Source organism: Arachis hypogaea, chromosome 20, assembly GCF_003086295.3.
Source record: "Arachis hypogaea cultivar Tifrunner chromosome 20, arahy.Tifrunner.gnm2.J5K5, whole genome shotgun sequence".
Classification (NCBI taxonomy): Eukaryota; Viridiplantae; Streptophyta; class Magnoliopsida; order Fabales; family Fabaceae; genus Arachis; species Arachis hypogaea.
In genome coordinates this window covers 41082787-41092674 of record NC_092055.1, presented here as the reverse complement: position 1 = coordinate 41092674, position 9888 = coordinate 41082787, and the positions used below count along the sequence as shown (strand labels likewise).

General features: G+C 32.9%; 2 protein-coding genes and 1 long non-coding RNA gene across 5 annotated transcripts; 2 read left to right on the top strand and 1 right to left on the bottom strand.

Moving 5' to 3' along the window:
- Positions 1 to 403: 403 nt before the first annotated feature.
- On the bottom strand, positions 404 to 5641 carry LOC112785218 (peroxisomal nicotinamide adenine dinucleotide carrier). 3 transcript variants are annotated; one of them, XM_072230240.1, is made up of 12 exons: positions 5485 to 5615; positions 5241 to 5353; positions 5050 to 5127; positions 4844 to 4918; positions 3837 to 3967; positions 3602 to 3656; positions 3354 to 3470; positions 2884 to 2952; positions 2706 to 2813; positions 2510 to 2578; positions 1880 to 1934; positions 404 to 1081 (listed from the first exon to the last, which is right to left on the bottom strand). In XM_072230240.1, the coding sequence occupies exons 2-12, from the start codon at positions 5319 to 5321 to the stop codon at positions 891 to 893; spliced, it is 1029 nt and encodes a 342-aa protein (XP_072086341.1). In that variant the 5' UTR covers positions 5322 to 5353; positions 5485 to 5615; the 3' UTR covers positions 404 to 890. The 3 variants fall into 3 exon arrangements, with proteins under 3 accessions (XP_072086341.1, XP_025684450.1, XP_025684451.1); XM_025828665.3 differs by having other exon boundaries at positions 5241 to 5641; XM_025828666.3 differs by lacking the exon at positions 5241 to 5353 and having other exon boundaries at positions 5485 to 5620.
- On the top strand, positions 5386 to 7906 carry LOC140183040 (uncharacterized). The gene is made up of 8 exons (XM_072231041.1): positions 5386 to 5395; positions 5491 to 5579; positions 5903 to 5970; positions 6209 to 6262; positions 6346 to 6432; positions 6655 to 6726; positions 6810 to 7329; positions 7412 to 7906. The coding sequence occupies exons 1-7, from the start codon at positions 5386 to 5388 to the stop codon at positions 7177 to 7179; spliced, it is 750 nt and encodes a 249-aa protein (XP_072087142.1). The 3' UTR covers positions 7180 to 7329; positions 7412 to 7906.
- Positions 7907 to 8398: 492 nt separating this feature from the next.
- LOC140182874 (uncharacterized) lies at positions 8399 to 9253 on the top strand. Its single transcript, XR_011879122.1, has 3 exons — positions 8399 to 8866; positions 8937 to 9030; positions 9117 to 9253. It is a non-coding gene; the product is annotated as an uncharacterized lncRNA (long non-coding RNA).
- Positions 9254 to 9888: the final 635 nt, after the last annotated feature.

Here is a 9888-nt window from a genome sequence, read left to right as displayed (position 1 = left end):
ATCATCTATCCAAACAAAGTGTAAAGAACAAAAAAATAGTAACTCTCTCATTTTAATAAATAGATTTCTTATCTAGTACTAAAAAGCTTGCTTGTCACAAATTCTAGTTTTATTGTGTTAATATAAAATATTCTCTGTTTTTTCGTTTCAATTACTCTTGCAAAGTATGATCTCATATCATTTAAGCTAACTGACACTAAAAGAATGTGTAAAAAATATCTTATATGATATGAAATCACACATTCTAAAACAAAGAAAAAAAAATCATTTTTAAATTACAATCTAATTCTATTAATTTGTTCACTATATATTTCGACTGCCTAATAGTCAGTTCAATAAAACTTAAAAATCTCTACAATAATACAATTTGTACAAATAAAAATATGTACAAAAATATTCACTATTAAAAAAAAAAAGATCAAAGCGAAAATTATTATAAATTGTTTATGGCAGTTTATCACACTGAAAACCTTCATGCATAAAGAGGGATGAAGTTCATATTCAAAACTTGATCCCTACATTCATGCACTACCAATGCTACAAACATTCAAGAATCCATTGAAGCACAGATAAGTTTCATCCCTATCATTTCAATTACACCAATGTAAGAGTATTTGTCCTCATGACTTTGCGTGCGCTCTCTCTCTATATATAAGGACAACCAAATGCACAAGCATCATGTGCGGTTAATGCATAGTTTGAAAAAGAGCGGTGTAATGTATGACCTAAAGAAAGGGTCACACACATGACATACACTATTTCCTATGAACTAAATAACGTTCATGAAAATATAAATCTAGAGAAAAACTCTAGTGATAGCTTTTTCATCCTAGTGAGAAGTTCTAATGATGCTAATGGTCTTCACTCGAGTTTTCACTCTTGATCGATCATCATTCTTTTCGCTTTACAGCGTTAGATCCATCTTTAGCTAGAAAGGATTGAACGCCTTTAACGAGTTCTTCCTTCATCATGAACAAAACAGCAGCAGCTAGAACACTTTGTACAATTTTAGTGCCCATGCCTTTGTAGAATCCATAGATCCCTTCATAGTTTATCATCTTAACAATTGCATCCCATGTGCCTGAATTTCAAAGATTTTGCAACTTCAGAGAGGAAAGCAAATATTTTATACATATCTACTCCTTATGAGTACTAGAGATTTTGTTAAGTAATATCCCAAAATGAGTCTTCAAAGAATTTTTAGTCGAACAATTTAATCCTTAACAAATTTTATTCACTAAATCAATCTCTAACCTTTTATGTTGTGTCCCTTAACAAATTTTATTCACTAAATCAATCTCTAACCTTTTATGTTGTTAGACACAGGGGCGGAGCCACATAGTGAGGAAGCGGGCAATGACCCCCCGTAATTTTAATTTTTACATATAGATTATATGTAAATTTCAGTTTAGCCCCCCTTAAAATTTTGTTGTGTAAATATTTTTAGTCCCTTTCTATTTTATCTAGCTCCGCTCCTGGTTAGACATATCAATTCTCATGTCAAACTTTGATAAGAAGTTTGATAGCTCAGTTCCTATCGTTATTTAATAAAGACATACCAGTCCCTAATAATTTTTAACATTTTCGGATTAGTCTTTTTATATAGATGAACAATCTGATGTGATGTCTAACGAAATTAAAGTTTGGGGACTAATTTGATGATTAAAGGTTTGGGGTATTACTAGATGTTGTTTCCTTACAACATTGGGGGACCAAATTTTTTCTATAGGAACTAAAAGCATTTAAAGTTGGGGATATGTCTCCGTTGATCTTAATACTGTCGTGTCTTCATTGACAAAACAAGATCAAAGGACAAGAAATCTAACACACAATTGGATTATGGCATGCATTTATAAGAGAAGATTGGCATAACTCAAACCTGTATAATGGTGCCTGTTGTCCCCTGTTTTATCCTGTTTAGCTTGAAGCCTTGACTGTAAGAACATACAAGTGGGAATAGAAACGAAAAAAGCATTCCTTACTTATCTTGAATAATGGTGGAACCAAAACACAACTCAACCCATCACACAGCCCAAGCAAAGATACTTCAGCAGATTACTGTTTTAGTTCTTAATATTTGAGCTACGTCTTAATTTCGTTCCTTGTATTGGAAACATCTTATTTTTGTCATATACGTCTTATTTTATCCTATTTTAGTGCTTTGGTCAAAATTAAAAATTTTTCTTTTAACATATCATTTCTTTGATTATCATCTTCTTTTTGGTAACGAACACAATCATAATTATAGTAGTTGTAGCAATGGTTCTAGTAATTTGAGAATAAAAAAGACAAAAAAAATGTATTTTTGAAAGAAAAAATTTTAATATTGTCTAGAAGACAAAAATAGGACGATATAAAGATTTAGGATAAGAATATGACATTTAAAATATTAGAGATTAAATCAAGACTTAACTCAGACAATTAGAGACTAATAAGTAATTTCATTCTTTTTTAAGGATCATATTTAGCCAATTCAAACCAACATGTTGAGAAAGATAATAAAATATACCTTGAGAACTAGAAGAGGATAAATTACAACAGTAGCTCCAAGCTTAGCCAAAGCTCCAAGAAGAAATATCTAGTGCCATAAGGGAATCTTAGTCTGACAAATGTTGTAAACAATCAAAAGCAAATAAGGGAAGGAAGGTGTGAATATGATATCAGTTGGAAGTGATATACCTAGAGAAGCAAAATGAGAATAATACCTCAAATGCAGTTACCCCATTTCTACCCTTCTTATTCCCATAAGGTCTTCTTTTCATCTTTAATAACATGGTTTCATACAGCATGAACTGAATGGAAGGGTTGCATACCTGCAATTAGTGAAAAACAATCAATAATAGTTCATGTGATGATAATGAAAGAATTTATTTTCGAACGTACCATGATCAATGATGGTAACACACCATTCCAGAAACCAAGGATTCCACCTTCTTCATAGACTTCTTGTATCTGCAAACACATATTAGTACGTTGCGTTATGGTATGGGAATCGATACGCAGTATGCCACATGTAAAATATTATATAAAAAATATACTTATGATGTTCTGATACGCAGATAAATTGTAAATTGGTACGTATAAATTAGTACGTGACACGTCATCTAATTGGTGAAACATGTAACTATGGTATATTACACGTTGACATATGATGGTGTTTAGTCAAAACTAAAACAAAACATATTAACCCTTCAAGTGTCGGATGATCATTATTAATGTTTGAATGGTCTTTTTTCCAACAAAGTTAATCTTTCAAGGGTGATGATATACTTAACAAATCAATAATAATCACAATTGTCTTGGTCTATTTGTTCGAATATCACAAAGAGATCACTGATAAAGAATTTACCTACCACATGTTTAGTGTCATATGGAAGAGGCTTATCTGCAGGAAGAGGAACGCTTTCTTCACCACCAACAATTAACAATCCCAGGTCAGGATCTTTCTTATTTGACTCTTTTCTTTGTGTCTGCATAGTAAAAAGTGGTTTTCCACAAAAATTGAAAAGACAAAAACAATAATAATCAAGTTCAATGTAAGAAATCATTTCTTTCCATGATTCCTTCTCTTTAAAACAATGTTATCATGTAACTAAATTACCTGCATACGGGTGACAACAACCCATATAGGATTCGTCAAAAGCACATTAAGAGACCTACCAAAAATAAAATAAAAGAATTAAGTCATTGAGATCATATTATCTAATCATTGATTTTCACTAACATGATGTTGGAAGGTCAAATCAACAACACTTCACAAAGCATATGATTGAATTATAAGAAAACTAAAACAAACTATAACCATAGGGGATCTTTTCTGGGCAGAAGAAAAGTACCCAGATAAAGCAGCAATAAAAAGAGAGGATAGCATTCCAACTGATCCATCACTGATGCCAATCTTTTTTTGTGTTAGTGCAGCTTCTTCGGCTCTGTTCCTGAATATTTGATAGAAATAATAATAAACACCCTGTACCATAAAATTTGTGAGAAACTAAACCAATATGAAATTCAAAGAAAAACATTGAACATGTTGCTATAAAAATACATGATGCAGCAATCATGGCTAGTTGGAAAACTTCCATAGTTCATTCTGAATCAAACAAATAAGTAAAGTATGTCAATAGTTATATTCAATAAGTCTCTAAAGTTTCCTTATCCATCTTAATAAAATGTCAAAGGATAATCTTTTACCACTAACATAAGAAGAAAAATTGGAAGATGATCATTATAGGCTACCCTGTTGGCCTTCTATGAGATAAACATTTCAACACACTATTCACCAAGCTAAACTTCTACTTATTTGAGATTGGCAAAATTACACCGTATTAGTCCTTCGACCCTTTTCTATAAGTGACTCATCATGCTATTAAGGACTAGTATAGTATATTTTTGCCTATCTCTGGGACGTAATTAATGTAATTGGGATATCAAAGACTATTTTAGTGTACGCGGTCAATCTCCAATATCACTTTGGAGTTTATTTTCAATCTAATTTTCCCATTCATTTAGCACAAAAATGAAATATATCAACAAATAGTGTGATATATATTTCCTAAACATCATCCTAATCTCCTTCCTAACTTGTAAATTAAAAAAAAAATTCTTTGTTTAGAAATTAGGAAATATCAATATTGATCAACAAAGTAAACAAATAGCAGCAATGTTTTATACACTCATTTTTTCTTGTATACCGAACTGACACACCTCTCCACCATTAGAGGGAGTGTGAGATCACCTTAGAAAATCTTGCAGCAACATCAACAACAGTTACAATTACACAAGAAGAGGTGTCTGATACAAAAAATAAAAAATCTCCAAACATAATAAGCTGAAATAAGCTCACCTGAGATGCAGCAGTACCAACTAGTGATGGTATCAACCCTCCATACAATCGTTCCCACCCTTCTTCCTTCACAACCTATATCAATATTTTTTTTCCCAACAATCACGAACCCCACTTTCTTCCTTTCATAAAATACATTATTTAGCTAAAAAAAAGTTACACTATGGCATTATGATTCAAGCTGAAATAAAGACAGAAAAAAGGACCTGGCACATTTGTTCGAGGGTTCCAACTTTACTCTTGATTTTCTTTACATCACGGTCGGTTTGTTGGCGAGTGTTTAACTGCAGATCACACCAGAAAAAATAATTATAAAAATTCAAATCTTTCACGTCTTAAGAGAAAACCCACTTGAAAATTTTCACGAGAGGATCAGTTTTTGAAACCAAATTCGCACAGTTAAAAGGGGGTATGTTATGAGCTGAGAAATGATCCCTCCCCCAGCTCCGGCCAATCCATTGATCAAAGCGTCCGACATTTCTTTTCTTCTTTTCTGTTATTATTTATTTTCTTGGGAAAATGAAAATATTTCTCAGGAAAGCATGGCAACTGGTAACTAAGCAGAAAAAGAAATTAAGATTTGATAATAGAGAGTGTATAGTAATTAGTATAGTGATGGTGATTTTGCAGTTTGCACATACATGAAGGATTGTTTTCAATATGGATCAAGAGAATGGAATGGAATAAAGGCATGGAAGCACGACTTTCGGAATTTTGTGATGAAGCTTTCGTTTTGGTTGTTGTGTTTGGGAAAAAGCAAATAACGTTGACGTTGTTAACCGTTAAGGAAACAAGCTAAGGGGTGCTCAACTGCCAAGTGCACTTTCACAACTCATTTATAAAAAAAAATACAAATTAAGGCTGGTATTATTTTTAGCCTTTAAAAAAAATAAATTCAATCATGAACTCATAAAAATAAAATTTATTTAACAAAAATATTGAAATGTTAAATTTCTTAGTGTAAGACCCGTGCTACGCGCAAATTTCTTAGATGATCAAATGTATATATTGCATTAATTTTATTTTGTATTTCTGATTCATACTTGTTTTTTTTTTTAGGACACAATCGAAAAAAAAAAGGTCATTGTTGAGGATTCATCTCCTGAACAAGCTCAATCTTATCATAGGTAGAGTACTTTGTAAGCTATATTACCGTTTATCATCAAAATTATATTTGTTAACATGTTCTTTTATGCATGTACTATTAGATCTGAAATTGAAACTGAAGAATTAGAAGAAATCTTAAGAGAATCTAGGAAGAAGAAAAACAATGAAAAATCTGCTGCACAGGGATATGTCTTGTTGGGGTGTATATTTCCGATTTTAAGGTGTTTTCTTTGCTAATAATTGTTTCTGGTTTGCCAGGGAGAAGGAAGCTGACCTGCGATCGACAGAAGGTCACTATGTCTCATTTGAAACGTAAGAACCTTTATTTGATAAATCTTGTTATCCTGATTTAACAGTATGGTATTTTTACTGAATAATATCTACTCTATGTTTAGAATACCGGAGGTAAACTTAGGAAGTGATGATCATTTGTCTCAAGGACACACAGATCAAAGTAGCGTAAACAAACCGGTGGAGAGCATGTAATTTCTCTTTCTAATACCGGTTGCTTTTATCTTTTATTACCTTCTGCTTCTAATTCTTTATATATTTTTTTTAGAAAAAAAGCCTTTTAATGTTTTATTCGAGAAAAAAAAGGCAGGAAAAAAAGCCAAAACTGGAACTATGTAAGTTCTAAAAAACAAAGCCTGTCTTTCTTTTGAATGCTTCGGGTGTATTTTTGACTTTCTTTGGGTGTATTTCAGGTTGAGTCTAGTTGAAGAGAACATGATGGTCTTGCGGGTAGAGACACAGTCACAAACCGAAGCGCTTTCAATGTGAGTTTTTCAAGAAAATTTCAACCTTATAACCATTTTACTTTCACGGGCTTTGTTAACCTTTTATTTTTCTTCTTGTTTAGAGTTCCGATTCAAGTTTGTCTACCACTGTCCCAATCAACTACTGTGCTAGAAATTGAACCAACCCTTGTGTCAGAAATTGAACCAACCCCTGCAAAGTCTCCAAGTGAAAAAGTTAATGAAGAAACTACAAAAAGATCAAGAATAATCTTGGGGTGTATTTGTTTATTATTTGGGTGTATATTGTTCTTGTTAGGGTGTATTCATTTGGGTGTATTTTCTGTATTTGTTTGGGTGTATTGTCTGTATTCGTTTGGGTGTATTTTCTGTATTCATTTGGGTCTATTTTCTGTAATCATTTGTCTGTATTTTTTGTATTTTCTGTATTCATTTGGGTGTATTGTGTGTATTCGTTTGGTGTATTTTCTGTAATCTTTGAGTGTATTTGTTTATTGTTTGGGTGTATATTGTCCTTGTTGGGGTGTATATCCTCACAATTGTTCTGTAACACTGCAGCACTCCAGAACCACCGCCAAAAACTGAACAAAGCACACCCACGCTTCCACCAGCTCCATTTAAAGTGTAAGTTCAGTAGAGTAAAAATTTGTTTTCAATATCATTCATTTATTCTTATTCTTATATTATGTTATATCTCATCACGCAGTAATCCAGCCCCAGAAGATGCTGTTGCACCGATGATGATAGCACGGACAGCATCGTACATTCCTAAACAAGGTCCGATGCCATCATTCAGCCTCGACTTGACTGATTCAAGCCAAGAAGAAGCAACAACGCAAGAGAGTGCAGCAATGCAAGAGGGGGACAGAGGGCGAAAACTCCTGAAACGCCAAAACTAATAGAACAGTTAGGGAAGCTGGTGGGAAAAATTGCAGGCAGTGGGGTGAAAACAGAAGGTAAAACTCCACCTATTCATAAGCAAAGTGGTGAAGAAAGTTTTGAAAAGTTTGAAACTCCTGCGAGGACAAATGAAATGAGTGCTGAAATGAAAGAGAAATGCTACATCTGGGCCACACATGTGAAAACATACACAGATGGAAATACTAATGAGTATGACACCGTGTGCACACTCAATGCCCAAGATAAACACATTATCTCAAAAATTCACTTCGCATCTCTCCAAGCTGATACACATATAGAAGCTGAGGTAATATTAGAATAACATTAATGATTTTATCATGAAAAGTAAATACAATATCGATTTATGTAAAATTGATTTGGGCTTTTATTTCTAGATTGTCTTTGCCATATACCTCATCCTTAACCAGCAAAACATTAAAATGTTTCAAGAAGAAATATACTGTTTCTCCCCTGATATTGTGGTAAGTGGTACTTCAACAAATCTTGGGTGTATTTTCTGCATTCGTTTGGGTGTATTTTATGTATTTGTTTGGGTGTGTTTTCTGTATTCATTTGGGTGTATTTTCTGTATTCGTTTAGGTGTATTTTTTTCATTCGTTTGGGTGTATTTTCTGTATTCATTTGGTGTTTCACAATTGTTGCAGAACATGACCATTGCAAATCATCCAGAAGGGGTATTCTTACAGCCTAAAATCAATAAGCCATTTAGGGTGGAAGACTACCCAATGTTTATACCCTTCTTTGACCTTAAAAAACTTAGCATCGCATCGTTATGTAAGTTTTCGTTTCTAAATCTTCTTATTAACATTTTTTACTTATGTGCCAAATAAATTAAAAGACTGTTCAATATGGACATACTTCAGATTTTTGCACCTATTTGCCATTCACAACATTGGTGGTTATGGGTGGATGATACAAGAGAAAAAAAAAATCTTTTATACTCGACCCATATCACAAGACTTGTCCAGCCAATGAAAGAAAGAACATAAATATATTTGCTGTAAGTTGGTTCTGTGTTATGTATTTTAATATTTGGGTGTATTTCTGTTCAATATAAGGTGTAGGTTTGTGCTCCTTTGTTTATATTCCTTTATTGAATTTATTCATATATTATTGATTTATTTTGTGTTTTAAGGGACATGTAATTTCAAGAATAAGAGTATATGCTGGGGGCACCTCTGAAGAAAAATGATCACGGAATTCATACACCATACATTAATATCTCAGGCCAAAAGACAAGGTATAAATCTTTTAATCTGAAAATTAAACTTTCCTAGATGTAATTTGCTAATTTATTTCTTGTTTTTCAGCTATGACTGTGCTATATATGTAATGAAGTGGCTTGAGATAATTCAGCCCGAAAACGTTAAAAGGGGAAAGTATGAGTGAGACAACTGGACCCAGGTAATTGTGTTTAAAAACTAAATAACTCTATATTACCTTACTAAATTAACATAGTTGACTAAAAAAAATATTCTTTTAAACTTCAGGACGAGGTGGACCACTATAGAGTAGAATATGCTTCCCGGATTCTATTTCATGAAATGAATCAAGACAAGGCTGAAGCCATTAGGAGAAGTGATGCACACTATAAAAAACATTGTAATTATGGACGCTCAAAATCGACAGATGTATTTTCTATCGATATTTATCGACGGCTTGTCGTCGATAAAATAAAAAAATAATTATTTAAAATAAAATATTAAAATCGACGACTGGGTCGTCTATTATGTTAAAGATCTTATATTTTTTTTTAAAATCGACGGATGTATTGTTTATTTTAATATTTCTAATATCGACATTTGTCGCTGTTGATAAATTTAAACGGTTAAAATTTCTCTTTGAAAGTAAATGCATGGTATAAATTTTTTTATAAAATAGAAGGTTAAGAGGTTGATTTTTGTTTTAACTAAAATTAGCGTAGCTGCCGTCTATTTTAATCAATAAAAACTTACACCAGCGATTGCTTCCCGCGTCCCTAGTTTCACCCACATTTTCCCATAGAAATTAACCAACTCACCTTCTCCATTTCACCTCCGCCATTTCACCAACCTTCTCTCTCCACTGCCGCTGTGCCGTCTTTGCTCCGCTGCTCCCGCACCCGCCGTCTTCGCTCCAGTACACTAGTGTCGTTGTCTCTCTCGTTATAAATATCTTTAGGTGCAACATAATAGAGTTCTTAGCTACAATCATGATGAAGAAGAACAATAGTGCCGAAGAAGAACTACGAGATCTGACTGAAACTGCGATTGAGATCTTGTT

What these genes read in the sequence shown, in the direction of transcription:
- LOC112785218 (XM_025828665.3), bottom strand. Translation starts at nt 5,321, where the DNA reads ATGTCGGACGCTTTGATCAATGGATTGGCCGGAGCTGGGGGAGGGATC. An exon ending in TTGTTGTCACCCGTATGCAG is followed by an intron (nt 3,471 to 3,601) that starts GTAATTTAGTTA and finishes TTTACTATGCAG; the next exon opens with ACACAAAGAAAAGAGTCAAA. An exon ending in TGTTACCATCATTGATCATG is followed by an intron (nt 2,814 to 2,883) that starts GTACGTTCGAAA and finishes CACTAATTGCAG; the next exon opens with GTATGCAACCCTTCCATTCA.
- LOC140183040 (XM_072231041.1), top strand. An exon ending in AACAAACCGGTGGAGAGCAT is followed by an intron (nt 6,433 to 6,654) that starts GTAATTTCTCTT and finishes GGTGTATTTCAG; the next exon opens with GTTGAGTCTAGTTGAAGAGA. An exon ending in CAAACCGAAGCGCTTTCAAT is followed by an intron (nt 6,727 to 6,809) that starts GTGAGTTTTTCA and finishes CTTCTTGTTTAG; the next exon opens with AGTTCCGATTCAAGTTTGTC.